Source organism: Geotrypetes seraphini, chromosome 11, assembly GCF_902459505.1.
Source record: "Geotrypetes seraphini chromosome 11, aGeoSer1.1, whole genome shotgun sequence".
NCBI lineage: Eukaryota > Metazoa > Chordata > Amphibia > Gymnophiona > Dermophiidae > Geotrypetes > Geotrypetes seraphini.
In genome coordinates, this window is record NC_047094.1 from 125,492,351 (window position 1) to 125,513,424 (window position 21,074).

A 21,074-nucleotide genomic window follows, 5' to 3' on the forward strand; every position below is an offset into this window, starting at 1 on the left:
AGCCCTGCTCCGCCCCTCTCCTGCCCAGCAAGGGAGCCATTTAAATTTCTTAGCATCAAAATCATTTAAAGCAGAATTGAGAGAGGCACTTTTCAGGACAATGGTTACATAAGAGAAATGTGCCAAAACTGAACTGGAAACACCAAAACAAACTCAGCAAGTACTTCATTTTGTACAATTGGTTGTATAACCATGAGAGGGGGGCTGGGCCTCCCACTTTGAGATTAGCCCTCATCAAAATGAACATCTCCCTTGCTGTAACTGGTGGGACATTTTGTTTTTCCATCATCTTCGTCCCAGTTTCTGCTTTTGTCTATCTTCTACTAATTCTATTTCCAGGCCTCGGGAATCCCGGTTCCATCCCCACGAGAGTCCCTTGAGCCTGGGGAGATCCCCATAGGAGTCCCATGGACGGGGTGGATCCCTGTGGGAGTCCCACAATCCCTGTTCCCATGCAGATTTCTAGTCTGGATGTGCAAGCAGCAGTCACCCCCTTCCCCCAGCTAGAATTTGCACTTATCTAGTTCAACGGTATTAAGAAAGACTTACATGCCCCTGATGAACTTTCAGCCTCCCCCCCCTCTCTCTCATGGCAATTATAAGTATCAATCCACCCACTTCTGAAGGCCACCCCAATAAATCTAAAGAACAGCAAAAGCCTGTTTTAAATAAAACAGAGTTTCCCTTTACATGCAAACCAAAGGATGAATGACACGAGTCCTTGTTAGCAGATCAGCTTCACTCAACCTCTCAGTTAGCTCTCCAGCTATTGCCGTATAGCCATCCTGTACTCATGCTACCGTTCTGCCTTTAAGGTAGTGGGGCCAGAAGCAGTTTGGATTAAAATTTGGGGATGTATTGGTGGGGAGAGAGAATAACATATCACTGCTGGAGGGATCTAAAGCATAGATAGAGGCTGTAACACCCAGCACTAATGGGATTTTGCAACCCTCTACCTTTTAAGCAGGGCTATCCTAGGTCCGTGAAACCCAGACATGTCTTCTTTTTAGAGGACTGGCCGGTGTCCAGCTGTTTTTTTATTTTTTAATGGGGGGAGTCTGTCTGGTTTTAGCCAACTCTCCCACCTACCTCATCCTTGGCCACCCTGCATTTACCTAGGGCTATCAGATTTCCCCAGACATGTCCTTCTTTTGAGGACACGTCTGGAGCTCCGGACGGCATTCCAAAACCCGGCACTTTGTGCAGGTTTTGAAAAGCTTGGAACAAATCACCATCGGGCAGGAGGGCATCCGCGCACGCATTCATGACATCATCGCATGCGCGTACACCCTCCTGCCCGACGAGAGCAGGCAGCGGGTGCTGGGGCACGATTGGAGGCAGGACTGGGGGTGTTAGGGGGCATGCATGGGTGGAACTGGGCTAGCCTGGGGGGAAGGTCTAGGGGTCTGAATTTTCCAAACAGAAAATCTGGTAACTCTACATTTACCAAACAAGGTAGACAGCGCAGGAGAACTATGTTACATGCCTAGCCATACTCATCTTTCTAAGTATGTAATTCAACCCTGATGCTAACTGTGACAATGACAGCTAGCTGAAGCACTACACCAGGTTCAAGTCTACCTCCTGCACAAACTACACACAGTCTCAGCCACCAATCCAGTCCCAACACCCCTGCAGTGGCTAGGGAGGTGGGGGGGGGGGGGGGTTGGGGCTTTTGACAGCAGGGCTGTTGTTTCTGGAGGAGTTGGGGCCTGGATCATGAGTCGGGTATGTGGTTGGAGGGTCAGGACCTAGGTTGGTGGTTTTAGGACATTGCCTCAAGGGGGCTTGGATTGGTGGCTGAGACTGATTTAAGAGCGTCTGTAGTTTGTGCAGGAGGTGGACTTGAAACTGTTGCACTACACCAGCCAGCTGTCATGGTCACAGTTAGCATCAGGGTTGCCTTACATGCCTAGGATGATGCTAATGAGCACGGCTAGCCCTATAACACAGGTTTTCTGGATATCCACAATGAACATGCATGAGAGAGAGAGAGTTGCATACCAAGAAGGCAGTTACCTGGAGTTTTTAGATGGGTAACTCAAGGTAGAAAGACAGGCTTAAAAGCCTACTCTTATGTCTGTTTTAATTAGAACAGGAGGAGTTGTTTCTCAGCTCCTACAATATTCAATACACACTCATCATTAATGAAAAATATGATTTTATTAACATGTGACGAAATTCAGATACAAGGAGTTTTGCATGCAAAAACTTGTATTCCCTGAGCCCATTACACGTATTAACAGTTATAATTGGGGGTATGACACTATAGTGAGGAGCCTTCATGCCTAGACCCTTCTGTCTATCACCCACATTAAATCCTTCAAACAACGTAGATCTCTTACAACTTATATGCGACAAGAATCTGCTTTTCAGCATTGATCATAGAATCGTAGTAGAATAAAGAACTCTGTGCTACACTGGATTGTTTGCCTGCCGACTGTTCTAAACAATCAAGAGATCCATTTTCCCCCCTCACTGTTTCTGCGTATGCTAGAATCTATTCTTTCTGCTTACAGAATCTGTCTTTTTCCACATTTAAAAAACAAAGGCTACAGCTTGATAATTATGAGCTGGTTGTGTCAGGAGGGAGAATGACCTCTACAGCCTTCCGAGGCTATTTTGATGTCCTCAACGTAGTAACTAAATGAGTGACTGGAGCTCAAATGGATGTTCATTCTGTATAAGACAGGGCACCCACTAAGTGAAAGTGGGGAGGGGGGGGAATTTTTTTTGCTGCAAGTCGGGAATTAATGCAAGGGCACCCAGTAGCCGTGGGATTAAGGGAAGAGGAGGAAGGCAAGAGACTAAATAGGGACAGGCTGAGTCAGAGAATCAAGTTAGTTGTCTCCTAGAGAGTGACACAGGGACAAATTTTTCCCCATCTTGTCCCCACAAGTTCTTTTCCTGTCAACTCCATCCTCATCTGCACAAGCCTCAAACACTTTAAAATCATAAACGAGGCTTGCGCAGTTAAGAGAGAGCTTACAGGAATGGGGTAAGGACAGCAACACAATTTACAGGGACGGGACAATTTGAGTTCCTGCAGGGACAGGGACAAATTTGTCCCCGAGTCATTCTCTATTGACTGCTAAACTAGAAGATCTAGACAGCACAGAGAACACTTGCTTCTGTCAATCATACTCTCCGAAAGCCTAGTTTCATGCACATGAAACACTGACTGCTTCTCTGGTAGAGAGGTGAGGAATTGTGTAGCCAAGCTCCAGTCCGATATGTATCAGAATAATTATATACTGTACACAAACAGGGGTTATAAGCTCGTCCATTATCCATGTATGACCATGTCAGCTTTCTCAATATGCACAAGGGAGTTGTTACATTTGGTAGAGTACTAAGCAGGGTGTTAAGTGAGATGAGGGGGTAGGGGGAGGTTGAATAAGTATTATGCCAAAAAAGCTATTTTAAATATGCTTCATGTGCCAGTTGGCAGATGCTTTTCAGTGTAAAAACTAAAGAAGAAGAACCCCCCCCCCCACACACACATCTCACGATATGTCCCCTACAGCAAAAATCAAGGGAACCGAGGACATATTTTCATGTTAAAATCTCCCCCATAGAATTATTTTTTTTAAAGGCTTCTTGCAGGTTTCTCCAACAGTCCTTGGCAGAAGATTCCTCAAAGGGTTGTGTAGTAATACATGGTCAGAAGCATTACCAGCAGCTAAGGGGAAATAAGAAAGATGAGTGAAGAGACAAAAAAAAAAAAAAAAAAAAGGCCTTTACCATAAGTAGTTTTCTCCATTACAAACTTATTCCAGCTCTTGTATGTACATTTAATTTGCACAATAAAACCAAGCATATAGTTTTTGTATAGTTACTGCATATTTAAAATTGCTTGCCTTGACATCTGAAACCCCCCCTCTCCCCCGAATATAAGTGATAATTAACATTTTCTCTACGTACAGTGCGCTTTGTGTTTTTAAAAATTTTATTGTTGGTAGATCATTTTGACTTGGTCATTTTAAAAGTAGCTTGCAAGCCAAGAAAGTGTGGGCACCCCTGGTCTAAGGAAACAAGAAGTTATTAACTAATGTAAGGAACAAGGTTACCCAACACCCACATTAAAAGAAACTGTCTTTACTCAACCAGCTGACCAAATTAAAAAATTGATAATTTGGTTCAGCTAACTGAACACAGCCAGCACAATCTCTCTTTAGAAACATGGCAACTCTTTACGGGCAGGAATGAAGAAAGGTTGCTCCGGCCATGGTTCACCACAGCGGCTCTGTACAGGCAGGAGTTAAAAGATTGCTCCTGCCGGACCACAAGAAATTCTAAAAGGTACATGGGGGAGGTGGGAGGGAGGTAAAAATTCTTAGAATCAGCTGGGACAAGAGGTAGGAAGGATCCCTACTGTCCTAGCCCACCAAGACTTACAGCAGGCCCAGTGGAAGCCTGCAAGGCATCAGGAGGGAAGGAGTAAGGGGGGCTGGATGCAGAGCCTGGTAGGGCACTGCACTTGAATATTAACTTCTTCCCCACTCCAATTTATATTCAAGTCAACCTTTTTTGGGGTGGGTAGAGAAGGTTACTGTTTATATTTTGGCCGATTTATATTTGAGTGAGTTGGATAGTTACTGGGATAGTGAAAAATTAATTACTTTTGAAGAGGAACTAGTACATGACATGGAAGAGGATGTGGTTGGCAGGAGTTGGTCAAACCTCCCTGAAAATAAGCATCAAGACTTGTTGCAGGGTTCCAGGTCTCGCTGTATCTTTGTCAGGTAGAAACCGATGTTTCAGCCATCATGCTATACTGTGTGGTCTGCAGTTTGCCCTTGTAAATAGTGGGTCCTCTGACCCGATTGGGAACAGGGTAGTCAGTTGGTCACCAATTTGACTTTTGGTGCGCAAGTCAGTTTAAAGATAATGGGCTAGGCTACTTCATTCAGTATCAGGGGTGGTGGTATGCAGGGGCCTAGGGCAGGAACCGAGATAAGGGCTCCAAAGAACATATAACCCAGCTTCACGGGGAGAACATCTTTAAACTCACCAGAGATTTTTCCATTCTGTGAAAGAGACCAACTGTGAAAGAGACCAATTATTTACAAGGGCAAACTGCAGACCTCACAGCATACCCTGAAGAAAGCCACAGCATGATGGCTGAAAACATTTTCAAGCAGAAACCAAAGATGAAGCGAGACCCGTAAACCTGCAACAAGTCCGATACCAGCTGTGGAAACTCATATCAAGAAATGTTATACACAGCCCCAAAGTGAATATTGTATAAGATGGATATTTTACCTCTTCATGTACTACAAAGAATTCATGGGTGTGGTAGCAGTAAAATGAAAAGCAATTAGTTAATCTAAGCAATTACTTTAAGCTGAGAACTAACTAGTAACTGTAATTGCTTACTTTTGTAAGAATAACTAGCACAACACTGGGTAGTAGCTATGATGTGGAGATGCTTTGTTGCCTTAGGACTTGGAAAATTCACCATTAGTTAAAAAAAAAAAAAAATTAAATTGAATTCTGCACTATACAAGGGGGTACTGAAAAGTTCAGCCCTACCAAAATGGGAATGACATGGGTATGGTTCAATCAATGATTTGAAGCAATGTCAAAAACAGAATTCCATTTCTGCAAATTGGCACTTAATGGAAGATAACACTTAAGTTAGTGACAAATGAACGCTCAGAAGTTGGTTGGTTGGGCTGAGAACTTTTCTGCGCCCTCTTGTACAGAGAAAAAAAAATTCTTAACGAGAATGTCTGGTTATTCTATTTTTGAGCTGAAGCTAAAGTGTAGTTGGATTATACAATGATTCGACACACAAAAGCAAGTGTACATCTGAATAGCTGAGGAGAAACAAAAGTACAAAGTTTTGCATTGACCTAATCAAAGTCCTGACTTGAACCCAATAGATGCTATGGAAAGACCCCAAAATGAGTAGCTCAGGCATGTCTGAATTAAAGCAGTTCTGCAACGAGTAGGCTTAGATGCCTAAACAATGTCAAAAGACCAATATCAAATTATAGGAATAATTTGGTTGCAATTGCTGTTCTATGTGGTGCAGCCAGTTAAGTTTAGGGGCAGCCATTTTTACATGAGCAATATGGGATGTTGATAATCACATCTTTTAAAGCAGTGGAGGACCACCAGCCAGGCTGGTTTTTTGGGATAGCCCAAATGAATATGCATGAGAGTGATTTGCTTATAATGGAGCTAACGAGCATGCAAGTCTGCCCCATGCATATTCATTAGGGCTATCCTAAAAATCTGACTGGCTAGTAGTGGTCCTCCAGGACAGAGTTGGGAACCACTGCTTTAAAAAGGAACAGATTTATTTAAAAACCTGTTGCACTTATGTTCTTTGTGTCCAATTAGATTTTGTTTAAAAATCACCAATATATGCAATGACAGAGGAAGTAAGGAGGAGGGAATTTGCACATCACTATATGTGTGTAGGCGTGCGTGCTCTGGCCAGAAAGGACATCGTGACTTAAGTTGCTTGTTCAGGCCAACTAGTCATTTTCAGCAGCACTTAAACCAGTTAGCATCTACAGCCGATTTGACAGTTTAAGTGCTTGACTCCACCACTGCAATGACCCCAAAATAACCAAAGTCACTGCATAAGAGGAGTCTTACCCTACCTTATGTGGTGCCCATAGCCACCTTAAGTGCTAATAGCACACAACCATCAGCAGAAGCCTGGAATTTCAATACACCGGCTACATATCAACCTTCTACAATTGTAGTAAGCACTAATGCCATTTGTATACATTTATCTCCCAAGATTATAGAATTACAGATTTGTGCACAGTTTAATAGCTGTATTGGTTTTCAAGTACCACCACCACCACTACAGAAACATCAGTTCTAATACTCACGGTCCACATGAGGATGGCAAATCCAAACCAGGAAATGCCCCAGGTGTAGCTGTTAATAGCATGACCAATATGATCAAAGCATCCCTACGAGGGAAAGAGGAGATTATGCTTTGCTTCTATGCCAGAATATTCTGACCTTGTGAGAAAAACACATTGACTAGTGTCCATATTCTGTTCTATACTCCTTTGTAGCAGGTAGTGCTGGCACATATGCTTTCAAGCCCCAAAACTACATCAGGGATTACAGACTTATTTCAAAACAAGTTTCATTCGCCCTCCTTCCAAACTCTTTCACACCTCTCCAAGTACTTCAACTCACCCGCCTTTGCCTCTTACAGCCCCTGAAGTTATCGGAGTATCAGGACTGATTCTGTATTATGTATGACATCTGCCCAATTTCTAAAGCTGTAAAAAAAACCCTCAGGATTCTCTCTTGAAATAAGTTTTTTTTTTTTTTTAAGAGCTACAAATATGTTTTCAATGCAACTATTTGAGTAGTAGTGGACTAGGCCAGTGTTTTCTCAAGTCAGTCCTGGGGTACCCCTTTGCCAGTCAAGTTTTCAGGATATCTAAGTGAATACTCATGAAAGATTTGCATACATTGAGGCAGTACTTCCTCGAGGCAAGGGTGTATGCCAGGACCGACTCTGTGGGGGAACACTACTAGTTAATATTCAGTGGGTAGCTGTCAGCATTTTTTTTTTTTTTTTTTTAAAGCTGACCTTTGCAGACCAAGTTAGGCCTGGATATTCAATGCCAGGCTATGTCTGGGAACAATTATTGAATATCTGGGGCTATGCAGGCATGTACTTGCTGCTGGGTCTTATGGAGGGTCTGAGCTGAATATCAGCCAGGACCTGCATAAGGGAAGCAGGTGCCCTTAACTCACTAGTTCCTACCCCCACTTCCAAAAGGCCCCAAGTACAGGCCTACCTGCAATCTCTGGTGGTCTAGGAGGTCCAACAGGCAGCAATAATGCCCATAGGATCTACTAGACAGGACATATGAGGTAGGCCCAGGCACCAAAAACCTGATGCCCCTATCTAGAGGATAATGGAGCACTAACCAATATTCAGACCAATGTTCAGTTTGCTTTAGAAAAAAAAAAAAAAAGTGTTAGGACAATATTTTTGCTGTCCTTACTGCATACTTGGTGATATTCAGACCAATAACCAGTTGGCCAATGGCTTCACCCTCTGATCAACCCAACGGGGAGATTCATACTTATGTTCAGTGGTGCTGTACAGTTAAGCACTGCTAATATCGGTAGATATTGTCTGGGCCTGCCTAACTGGGCAAGGAGCTATGCTGCCCGGTTAAGTCACTTTAAGAGCCCAAGTACTTTCTACTTTTAGAATAGACACAAGTTTTAGGATAGTGCTTTTACTGATGTCCTAAGAGCCAGTTAGATTCTTTCCTTCCCATTACCTGGGTGTTGATGTAGTCTGTATGTCCCACGCGGCACCCATCTTCACTCATGATGACAAAGTTGCTATCACGTTTGCAACAAAGGAAGGGCCAAGGAGCCTTTTCCTCACTGAACTGTCCACGGAAGGTGGAGGTATAGGCAACCCAGTCCTTTGGGCCACTGATGCCACAACAGTTTTTCTATTAAAAAAAAAAAAAAAGTGGATATAGGTCATAAATTTGCTCAGTCCAGCTGAAGCCAATTTCAACTTTTGGAAATCTTTCGCCAATCAAAGGAGGCATAACCCTGGCTATTGTGCTCAAGGAGAACAGGGTGCGTGCGTTGGGGGGGGGGGGAGGCACAAGATGCTTCCCTGCCAAATTGCAATGCAAGTGAAGTTGTTAGTGTTCTCCATATAGAAAGGGCAAAGTTCCTAATCTGAGTCTTAGGCTACACCCATTGCATCCCAGGATACACTGGAAGAGGAAGACTCACCAGTTTGAAGAGGCAGGTCTACCAGCCAGAGGAGTAAGCATCCCTCCAGCCTGACTTTTCTACAAAAGGTACAGAGGGAGGAGGTGTCACCTGTTGGGGGGGGGGGGGGGTCAGAAATTCCAGGGGTGGGGGTTCCGGCAGGAGGGAGGGCTGATGGCAGGGTTCTCTCTCCCCCCCTCCTCCCTGATCAGCTGAACTGATAGGACTCCCCAAAGCAGCAGCTTCAGGTAGGCCTGCTGGCTCAGCTGATCAGGGATTCCATTGCTGCGATTAGCTTGGCAGGCCACATCTAGTTTTTGAAATATGGCTGCTAAGCTCGCCCAAGGCCACTTCCAGGTGAAACCATGCCCACCCCCAGCCATGGGCAAGCTTAAGTATCCCTAGGTGTCTTCCCACACCAAACACCTACAGTATAGGCAGCCTACTATATGTGTGACCTTTGATGACAATCTTGCATGACTGCTAAAATAGGACAAGCTACAGAATTTGAGAGTAGAACCAACATGGGCATCATTCTTGTCCAAACTGGGGTGGGAAGCTATTTTTTTTGTGTGCATGTATATAATGTGATTGCAAGTGATGCAGTTATCTTGAAAAGTATTTTACATAGTAAATAAGAGTGCTCCACATAAATTCCTGCTAAAAACTTTGATACTAAGACCATAAGAATAGCCTTACTGGGTTAGACCAATGGTCCATCAAGCCCAGTAGCCCGTTCTCACAGTGGCCAATCCAGGTCACTAGTACCTGGCCAAAACCCAAGGTGTAGAAATATTCTATGCAACCGATATAGGGCAAGCAGCGGCTTCCCCAGTGTCTCTCTCTCAATAACAGATCATGCACTTTTCCTCCAGGATCTTGTCCAAACCTTTCTTAAAGCCTTTCTGCTATTACCACAGCCTCTAGCAAAGCGTTCCAGAGCTTAACTATTCTGAGTGAAAAAAAATTTCCTCCAATTGGTTTTAAAAGTATTTCCCTGTAACTTCATTGAGTGTCCCCTAGTCTTTGTAATTTTTGACAGTGAAAAATCGATCCACTTGTATCTGTTCTACTCCGCTCAGGATTTTGTAGACTTCAATCATATCTCCTCTCAGCCGTCTCTTTTCCAAGTTGAAGAGCCCTAACTGTTTTAGTCTTTTCTCATACGAGAGGAGTTCCATTCCCTTTACCATCTTGGTCGTTCTTCTTTGAACCTTTTCTAGCGCCACTAAAGGTATCTGAGTCTGTAAACTTGAGATAAGTTTCTTAAAGGAGAAGCCAATTCCTGAGATGACATCAGCAGTCACTCCAAATATGGTGCATAGTCAGCCATTGTAAAAGCACTGTGGTTTTTAGTTTCAGGTTTCATTAGTGGAAGTTATTTTGCTTGAAGGTAAATTCATCTCTTATAAAATTACACATACTGACTTGGACACTATTTGAATGATTCTAAAGAATTTCCTGGCTCGCAAGAACTGAGTTCTCGCAGAAGCGGCATGAGATTGGGCAGGCAGCCCTGTGCGCCACTCTGCTGCAAGGGAAGAGGATTCGAGCCGCGTCAGCCATCACTGCTTGTGGGGACCAGGCACGCAGCCATGTCTAGCGAGGGAAGGTGATGGAATGAAAAAACAAAAACAAACCTGGTGGGGGGGGGGGGGAGCAGGTTTGGATATTCACGCCATAAGATGCACCCTTATTTCCGCCACCTTTTTGGGGTGGAAAAAGTGCATCTTATGGAGCAAATAATACAGTAAATCGAAAATTTCTCTACCTTTGTCTTCTCTGGTTTCTGCTTTCCTCATCTTCTTGTCACTCTCTTCCTTTCAGTCACTGTCTACCCTCTTTCTGCTCCTTCTATATGGCATCTTCTCTCCTTCTATGCCCCTTCCAGAAACTGTATGCCTCACCCTTCACTTCCATTGGTCTGGCATCTATCTTCTTTCCCTTTCCTCTTCCAATGGTTTGGCATCTCTCTCCTCTCCTTCCTTCTCCCACACCCCCATGGTCTAGCATGTCACTCTCTCCTCTCCCTGCCCCCTTACTCTCCCTCCACCACCCTTCTATGCTCCTTTCTTTCTCCCTCCAAAGTTCAGAGCAGCAAGGTCCCACGATGACTATAGGCTCTGCTCAGGGAGTAAGTGACATCAGAAGGGGTGGACCGGCAAACATGGGGGACTTGTTGCAAGGTCCCGTGATAACTGCGTCTGCCGGTCCATCCTCCTCTGATGTCACTTCTTCCCGATCAGAGCCAGCAGACGCAGTCATCGCGGGACCTTGCAACCACTCCCTGTGTCTACCGGTCCACTCCCTCTGAAGTCACTTGATCCGGACACGTTGCCGTCGATGAGGGGGGGAGGGGGTGTGTGTGTCCGTTGCTGATGCAAGGGGGGGGCCCGTTGCCGTTGAAGAAAACAAAATATTGGAAAGGTGTCTTCTATTTGCCCTCCTTCAGCAGGCCCCCCTGACAATTTCGGGACCTAGGCAAGTGCCTACTGGGCCTACCCTTTAATCCGGCTCTGTCTGCAGTATAGACCAGCGTCTAGACCAGTGTTCTTCAACCTTTTTACACCCGTGGACCGGCAGAAATAAAATAATTATTTTGTGGACCGGCAAACTACTAGGACTAAAATTTAAAAACCCCGTTTATGCCCCATCTCCGCGAGCTCGGTCCCCGCAAACCATCTGATCCCATCTGCACAAGCCGCAATTATGATTTTATATTGCACGTATTTTATTAAAGTATAAAAAAACAATATTCTGAACAATTGTGATTTTATAAATACAAATATACAGAGCATAGACCAACAAAACCCCTGTCTCCCCTCCCCTTCACATATATCCCCTTTACTACCAAGAAAACTGAACAAACCAAGTTATTATAGAATACTACATAGAAATATCATGCTAACAGAATACTGCAGTCCCCAGTTATGTCTCTAGCAGGATATATTCTAATGACAAAATAGAAATAAAATTATTTTTTTCTACCTTTGTTGTCTCTGGTTTCTGCTTTCATCTTCTTTTCACTCTTTTCCTTCCAGCATCTGCCCGTTCCAGCCAATGTCTGCCCTCTCCCCCTTCCATATGTATCCGACTTCTTTCTATGCCCCTCTTCCTTGTCCAATATCCTCTCTCCTTTTTACATCATTCATTCCAGCTTCACTGCCTTCTTCATTTTTATCTCTCTTACACCAGATCTAGCATCTTTATCCCTCTCTTATTTCTCTGCTGACCCCCTTTCCAGCATCAATGTCTCTCTACTTTCTCATTCCTCTCTCTCCCCTTTCTCTCATCTGATCTCTCCATTCCACCCTGACCCCCTTCCCCTCCTGTAATCTCCCTGCCAGCTGTTTCCTTCCTTTTTTCTTTCTCCCTACCCTCCTTCCTTCTTTTCCTTCTCCCTTCCCTCCTCCCTCTATCCAACATTAACTCTCTTCCCATCCCTTTCCCTCCTCCCTCTCAGCAGCATCTCTCCTTCTTCTCCCTTCCCTCCTCCCTCTATTCAACATTAACTCTCTTCCCATCCCTTTCCCTCCTCCCCTCCCAGCAGCATCTCTCCTTCTAACTCCCTTCAAGTCCAGTAACAGCTCTCCCTTTTCCAGACCTTCCCAGCCTCCTACAGTGGCTTCCTCCCCTTCCAGCAGCTCTCGGTACTTGCCTGCAGGAAGTTGCCGGTAAATCACTGCCCTGGCAAATTGGAGAGCTGGTGGGAGGGGAGACAGCCACTGTGAAGGCTCCCCAGGATCTTGTTTGCACACGCTGACCATCTCCCTCCACCTGCACCTGAATCTGCAGCTCTCTCCGGTATAATCGCAACTTCCCCGCGGCCCTCTTCAGCAACTCGGCAGGATCAAGACACGCTGCCGACGTCGGGACCTCCACTCTGAGTCCCGCCTATTTTGTTTCAACTTCCTGTTTCCGAACAGGCGAGACTCACAGAGGGATGGCCCCGACGTTGGCAGCCTATCTTGATCGCCTGAGGCTGGGAGGAACATTAATCAGCAGGAACCGCAGTCGGCAGGAAATTTAACTGCCGACTTGATCTCGCCGGCCCTGTGCGGACCGGCAGAAATTTTCTGTGGACCGGCACGCGGACCGGCGGTTGAAGAACTGTGGTCTAGACTCCTTTACCCTATTTTGGTAAAAAAATCTATATCATGCTAGTTGTTTAAATACAAAATGGGAAACATCTCAATGCTACTTTTGTTACTTGTACAGTACGAGTAAGCACAGAGCTGGTAATGATTTTTACCACATACTCTTGTAATCTAGCTAGGTACTTGTGACTTGGGTTGGCCACTGTTGGGAACAGGATACTGGAATTGATGGACCTTGTCTGTCCCAGTATGGCAATTCTTATGTCCTCTCGCAGGGGATATTTACTGTAATTACATCTGCATTTATTAGGGAACCTAAAATGTGCCAAACTTGAGAAGTCCTTGTTAAAATGGCTCTCCCAGTAGTCAGCCAATGCTTGCAGGGTAATCTTCTGTGTGTTTATTTGAGGGCTGCCAACAATCCCTAGGGGCCTCAGTGGGTCACATTCACACAACTAAACTTTAGTTTCTAGTTTCATCATTGGCCTAAACTGGACAATAAGGTTTCAGCTGTAGTTTCGGTTTCAGCTGAAAGCATTCGTTTTGTTTGGCCTCTTTTTGAGTCATGCCTAGGCCCATAAGCTAGTTAACATATACCCAAGGACCCCCCCTGCCAACCCCCCCCCCAACAACACTCCACTGTGTATGCAGTCATGGCATACTTTACTGCACACCCCCTCCCAGCTGAAGGGTCCATAATGTAGATGTTTTAAGGACTTCCTTGCCAATAGTTCTTCCCACCCCAGAACCAAACAGCTTTATTGCCATGTGTCATCCCAAACCTGTTCAGCCTCTCACCTCCAGCATGATACGATTCCAGACCCGTGTCAGTTCCTTGCCCTGAGCAGTACTTGTATCAGTGTAGTAAGTCAACATCTGTTTTAATATGATATTGGAGTTGACCATCTGCAAATCAAGCAAACAAGACTTTATATACATTAGTGACAAGAGAACTTAAATGATCAAAAAGAATTGTTATGCTTCTGCTCAGTAAGAATTGACTTGGAGGACAAAAGGAAGCCACACCATGTAGGGCTGCAAAAAGATAGATCTCCATCTAAGATGTTGAAGACCCAGCAAGACCCAAGCAAATCAAGGAGGGCTGATGTGGAAAGTGTCCTTGTATGTATCCCATTTACTGGCATTGTGACCTTTTAAATGATCAAAGAGGATAGGCGTAGGAAGATGTTATTCCTTTTCATTATGAGTGAAACCAGGGAGGCAGAGAATTATACCAGTTAAGTCTTTGACTTAGATGGCAAGCACATTTGTGGAATCCCTGCTAAAAACAGATTAGTGCAGTTTCCAGAATCATGAGCATTTTTAGCAGCTGACTTTTGACAGTGTTGGATAAATGATTTCTAATCCTGCAAATGGTGCCAGCAAGGCTTTCAACAAGATCTTAAATTGAAAACAAGAAACAAAAAACAGTCAACCAGGTAGAATCCTAGGTAAAGGACCCTAAAAGCAGCTAATTAGATAGAATGTGAAAGGGTTTGAGGTAAATAAGGGGCCTGCTACAAGGCTCTGTCATGAGCAATACAGTAAGTTCTAAAATCAAGGCAGATTTGACAGACACCCCGAGAGGCAGCCAGTGAAATTTAATAGTCTAGGGTAGAGAATGACATGGGGGAAAAATCTGTCCCTTCACTGCCCCGTTCACGGCCCATCATCCCCTTCATCGCCATTCCCTTCACCGTCATCCCTTTCACTGCCCCGTCACTGTCACTGCCATCCCATTCACCGCCCTGTCACCGTCCCCGCAGCATCCATATAAGCCTCAGTACTGCAATATTTAGCTTATTCCTTCCTTATAAATGAAAGTTCTGGCTGCTGAACTAGAGAAAGATGTTCAACTGGCAGGGCTTTGTTTATAAATTTTTATCAACACAACTAATATACTACTTTATCCTAAAGCAAAAAAAAAGAAAAAGAAAATAAATAATTTTTTTTCTACCTTTGTCTGGTTTCTGCTTTCCTTATCTTCTCATTGAATTCCTTCCATCCACTGTGTGTCTTCTCTCTGTGTCTTCCATTTGCTCTGTTACTGTGCCTCTCCCTTCACCCCCTCCCCCAATTGGTCTGGCACCCCATCTTCTTCCCTCCGCTCCCCCATAGTCTGGCATCTGTCTTCTTCCCTTCCAGTGTCTTCTCCCCACTCTGTCTTCCACATTTCCCTTCAGGGTCTGTTCCTCTCCACCCTCCTTCAATGTCTGTTCTATTCCTTTCCACCACCAGCCTTCTCTCCCTCCTTCACCATCTGTTCCTTTCTACCACCCTTCAGCTCCTCGTGCAGCCTATCTATCTACCTCCCTCCCTCTTACTTTCATGGCATGTTACAATGTAATTTGTGCAAGCCGCTGGAGCCTGGGAGCTCGGTCCCCAAACAATCTCGCTTCTGTGTTCCTATTTTCCCCATTTCTAATATCTCCCCTATGTATCTGGCATTGTCCCGTCCCACGTGTCCATATACCATCCCCATGGCATGTATGTCCCCTTTATGTCTCTGTCCCTATGCCCCATGCACATAATTTCCCCTCTTTTTCTGTTACCTTCCTATGTCCAGATTTCCCCTGTCTTCCTCTTCCACACCAATGTGTCTTTTCTCTTCAACCCCATCTAGCTTCTTTCCCTCTTCCCCCCCCCTGCTTCCAGCATCTGGCTCACCTGCCTGTCCTCCCCTTTCTTTCCTGCTGTGGGTTTCTTTCTCTCCCTCTTCATCCCCTTGGCCCAGAATCTCTTTCCCTCCCACTCCCTCCTTCCTAGTGTGAGCTGGGAACACGCGCGATCCAGCAGCCCCCTCCCGCCCGATTGCAGCATTCAGTCAACTCCCTCCCTCCACCTCACCTTAGATGTCGAGTTTGCTGGCTTTCTTTTTTGCCCAGCCGCATGCGTGGCTGCTCTGTTGTTCAATCTTCTCCTCTGACGCAACCGGAAACAGGATGTTGCAGCAGAGGAGAAGATTGAATAACTTGAGCAGCCGCGTGTGCATGGCTCTTTTGAAAGCGTGCGGCTGGCTAGCCGCGGGTAACAATCACCATGTCATTCTCTAGTTTAGGGCTCTTCCTGAGGCTGTTATAGGGGAAAACATCCTCCAGAGATTCAAGACAAAGTTAGACAAGTTCCTGCTGAACCAGAATGTACCCAGGTAAGGCTAGATTCAATGAGGGCACTGGTCTTTGACCTATGGGCTGCTACGGGAGCGGACTGCTGGGCATGATGGACCACTGGTCTGGAGGGAGAGGGAAGAGGGAGGAGAGAAGAAAGTCCCAATGTCAGCATTGGGTTTTCAGCAGTAAGGGTGGCTTTGCTTTCACATACTGGTCACTGAGCAATAGGAGAGAATAGAAGTGACCTCATTAACATTTATTTTACTACGTTTAAAAATACTATTTATACTAATCTTTGACATGTTTCCCATACTAAAGCCCTCTGAACATTCTATAGAGATTAATGCCAGTGCTAGTTGCCTTTTGCGCCAGAGTTTAGGTTTTGAGCATTAGCCCATAAGGCTGGTTTTCTGTTTGGTCAAAGGAACTTTATTAAATCAATTCTTCTAGGTCCTTTGCAAAGCCATTAGCAAAAAAGCAGAAGTTCCCTTAACCACAGCATGCCGTCAAGCTGCGTGACAGCACCAGATAAGAATTTTCCATCTAGCTCTCTCAACAACCCTTCCTTACTCCCCCAAGCCTTCGCCCAATATATTCTGCTCATCCAATGGGCTGTTTTTAAGCCGAACAACCCACTCTTCCTAGTACACTGCTGTGATTTAACTCTTATGCAAAACTTCTTGGGATACAGGAGTTTAGGCTGGCCTCGCCTTGTGGTTTCAAGTCCCACGAGACTTAAATCGTGCAGAAGCTTGCATGTCTTTTGTGTGGCTCAAGCTGGGATAGGGGAGGGGGAGAGAAAAGAGCATGAAATCTCAGGTGCAGTGTGCAATTTCTATTGGCCCATGTTGAGCCTGGCACCTGAGATTTATTGAAGAGATTTTATTCCCCGTTATAAAACCAATCAGCCAACAATTACTGCATTTGTATGTCCTACAAAGAACAGACAAAAATCAAACTGCACCTACACTCATGTAAGGGCGCATTCCATAGGGCCACAACTAGGGAAGAGTATGGCTAGTACCCGATAGCTAGGCTTCCCATCTCAGGAGTTCAGATACTCAATACCGCACCTCGGTGTGAGCGGCAGTACTTACATAGTCTCTGTGTGTGAAGGAGGTAATGCAGGAGGCACATTCAAAGATATAGACTATCAGCATTAAGATGAGGTACTGCAAAAAAACAAACAAAAAACAAACGCACAACAAAACACAAAACAAATTAAATAAATGGTAAAATGTCTCCTAATATATTGCAAGTATCTATTTTATCATTCAGTAGGTTGGCACTTACCACCATCACCATTGTCTGGCTGCCCCTTATTGCTGCCACGATTCCATAGATGCCCAGAAGGAAGAAGCAGAAGCCACAAAAGATAGCGATCCAGCCACCGGCAAAGACATCATCCTTGCCTGTTACACCCAGGATCGGGTACACTTTGTAGGGGTCTGTTGTGGCCCATATGGTCTCTGCAAAGAGAGCTAAACCTGCCATCTACCATGGAAGATGAGGGGGAAGAAAAGAGTATATCATGGTCAGAATTCCTGCATTCACAGAAACTGAAAACAAAACCTTTGAGGAATGCCACCTTTGAGGAATGTTCATACAAGTTGACACTGTTTGAGTTTCACAATCGGAAGACAACCCTAACAATGGGGGGGGGGGGGGAGGCATAATGCTGAATTGCCTTGCCACCTGTCTGAATCAGCAGTTCATCTGAAGATCCAGATGGTTACTACTATCCTATCTGTCAACAGAAGAAAGGATGGAAAAACCCTAACCTCCCTAGATGAATGCAGGCTAAAGTCAGAGTCTTTTTAGGCTAAAGGCCATGTATTTTAACTACATGTCCTGGAAGCTAACCCTTCCAGGACCTCCCCCCCCCAACAAAAAAAAAAAAGTGCTTCGGATATAAAATCCGCTCAGTTTTTACCACACAGTCACAAAATTTGAGCAACCTCAGCTTTATCTGAATTTCTAAGTATCTGATTCAGAAATAATTAAAGCTCCTCAGCAACTACCTCACAGTCCTCTCACACAGAGCCTGCCAGCATATATCAAGAATATTGGCTAAGGCTCTTAACATTTGCATCTCCTCTTCCTATAGGCCACATTCAACTCAAACCCTTTGCAGGGCCACATTTTGGATTTGTAGGTACTTGGAGGGCCTCAGAAAAAAATAGTTAATGTCTTGTTAAAGAAATGACAATTTTGTATGAGGTAAAACTCTTTATATAGTTTATAACTCTTTCCCTTTGGCTAAGTCTTAATAATATTGTCATTTATAGCTAAAGAAATATGATCAAGAAACTTTTTAGTTTACTTTTGTGATTATGATAAGCATACTGAGGGCCTCAAAACAGTACCTGGCGGGCTGCGAGTTTTGAGACCACTGATGTAGAGGGAGGTTTCTTAGATTTAGGTGCTGTACAGAGGTGAATCCTATGAAAACTAATTCTTAGACAGAAATGCATAAGGATATCCTAAACACCTGCCCTGTTTGCAGTCCTTCAGAAATGAACGTTTGCACCCCCAACACACTAACAAAAGTGGAGGATGCCAACTAGTGCACTGTTTTCCTAATCCTGCTCCAAATGCATACATAGGGATGTCCCAAAACCAGTCCAGCTACACTATGCACGAGAACCCAGCACCCACAATATGCACTGTAGCTATTAAGTTTCAAGTTTATTTAAAATATTTGATTTGATCACAAAATATAAATCCAATGCGATTTACATTTAGTTAAATTAAGTTAATATAGAAAATAAAACAAGACAATTAATACAATTTTTATAAAATAATACGTTTGAAAAGGGAGAGAAGGAATAAATACAATTCTTAAACAAATAAAAAAGGGATAGGTAACGAAACATGAGGTTGGGGAAGGATACCCACTTAATTTTCATTTAACAATACTTTTGGGCCACTGAAATATCCTGCTACAGTGAAATTTAAATGACATCAGTCAAAAGTGTCCTTGAAAAGACAGCTTTGTAGAAGACTTTGAAAACTTGCCAAGTACTTTTTTCTTCTTATATTGATTGGGAGTGAATTCCAGGTTTGCGGGGCTGTAACAGAAAAAAAAAAATCATCTCTCTCCTTGAATAAATGAGTTTTAGCGAGGGGCCTACTAGTAAAGATTTTTTTTCAGATCTTAAAAGATTTTGTAGGAGTATAAGGGATTAGAAATTTTTCTAAGAATGCAGGGTCCTTGTTTATTAATATTTTGTGTGCGATTCTGTGGTTTACAGGTAACCAATGCTTTTCTTTTAAAAGGGGAGTTACATGATCAAATTTTTTCCTTTTAGTGATTATTTTTATTGCGGTGTTTTGGAGACTTTGTAGTCTACGTATTTCTTTTAAGATAGCTCCCTTATACAGGGCATTGCAGTAATCAATTTTTGATATGACTAGCGAATGTATTAAAGCTTCTCAAGTGGAAACAGAAGTTGTCGGAGGAGAAGCTTTGGGGCAGTCGTGCACGATCTGTGAGAAAGCTATGGTGTCCAGGCAGCTTGGAGGGAACCTCAATTTTGAAAAGCACAAGTGAAGATGAGGGGAAGGGAGGGAGATTGCTGTAGTCAGGGCATCAGAAGGGATGCCATATCCAGGCCGCTCAGAGAACCTTGATTCTGAAAAGCACCCACGAAGGTGATGGGAAGAGAGGAAGATGGCCCAACGCCGAAGGGAAGTGAGAGGAACACATACTGGATGGAAGGAGGGGATTAAGCAAAAAGGGCACAAGCTGGATTGGGGAAGAATATAGTTAATGAGATACTGAAGGGGTGAGGGAAAGAAGTGGGAAGCTGTAGGTAGACACAATGAAAGGGAAATTGAGGACTGGAAAGTAAGAAAGTAGACAAGAGGTAGAAAACAAATTGAGAAGGAAGGAAAGGGAAATGAGAGAGAGAGATACCAGAGCATTGGGGGAGGAGGAGGAGAGATAAGATCCAAAGGGAGGAAAGGAGGAGAGAAATGCTAAAAACCACCTGGGGGAGGGAGTGAGAGATGGAAGGGAAGAAGAGAGAAGCCAGATCATGGGAGGAGCAGAGGGACGAAGATGGAAGAGATAGGCAGACAGTGGATGGAAGGAAGAGAATGACGAGAAGATGAGAAAAGCAGAAACCAGACAAAAAGGTAGAAAAAAAATATTTCTTTTTTTGGTTTAGGATAAAGTATTATTATAGCTGTGTTGATAAACATTTATAAACAAAGCCCTGCCGCTGAAGATCTCTTCCTCTAGTTTGGCAGCCAGAACTCAGATTTATAAAATGATAATTGTACAGAATATTGTTTAATACTTTAATAAAATAAATTCAGTATAAAACTCATATTATTCAAGGCTTGTGCGGATGGGATCAGATGGTTTACGGGGATGAGGCCTGAGCTCACGGATACAAACTTTTCTCCCCCGTGTCATTCTCTAATCCAGTCTATACTCCCTGTACTGAACTAATTTGGGATGCAGATCTTCCCCCTTATTCACATAGAATGAAGAATTCTGTATATTTTTTTTGCAGGAGGTTATGAACACAGGGCCCACCTATTAATATTCAATTTTAAAATAACCAATACACACACACACACACTGCATATAGTATTTATGTTATATGGACCCAATTCTACAAATGGTGCCTAAATCATAGGTACCTAGGAATGCAGCAGTTTAGCGCATGTCAATCTTAAGTTAAGCCTAAATACTGGTACTTAAGTTAGGAGGCCAAGTCCACTTTAGGAACCTACACCCTGTTCTGCTCCTAACCATGCCTACTTTCTGGTAGGCACCTTGGACTAGGCACCTACTACCCAATTTTGCTTGCTATTGGCACCAATTAAGCTTTAGGTGTCTTTTATAGAATCAGGGCTTGTGTGTTTTGTAAACAGCTTTCAGTTGGACTGTCCAAAAGGTTGCCTATGAAATTAGATGAAAGAAAAAAACAACAAAAATAAAAAAAGAAGTCATGGATATAGAGAGGAAAGATTAGGACTGGACAGGTAGAAGAGATATGAGGGAGCTGGTGAGACACATTATCTTCTTTTCACTGTTTTGACCCTGTCCCAAATCATTATGCACATCTATGTACTCTCACAGCTCCAGCTGAGGGAACAGCGACAATAAGCATAGCTG

The 21,074-nt window shown here is 44.0% G+C and overlaps 1 protein-coding gene across 1 annotated transcript in view; it reads right to left on the minus strand.

The window, feature by feature from the left end:
• Window positions 1-2,144: 2,144 nt before the first annotated feature.
• Window positions 2,145-21,074, minus strand: part of UPK1A (uroplakin 1A) — a 28,115-nt gene continuing 9,185 nt past the window's right edge. The window contains exons 3-8 of the mRNA XM_033914749.1: window positions 17,237-17,437; window positions 17,041-17,115; window positions 13,632-13,739; window positions 8,283-8,462; window positions 6,855-6,938; window positions 2,145-3,682 (exon numbers count right to left, since the gene is read on the minus strand). Coding sequence (XP_033770640.1) covers window positions 3,638-3,682; window positions 6,855-6,938; window positions 8,283-8,462; window positions 13,632-13,739; window positions 17,041-17,115; window positions 17,237-17,437 — 693 coding nt within the window. The 3' untranslated portion in view covers window positions 2,145-3,637. The remainder of the gene's footprint in view (window positions 3,683-6,854; window positions 6,939-8,282; window positions 8,463-13,631; window positions 13,740-17,040; window positions 17,116-17,236; window positions 17,438-21,074) is intronic.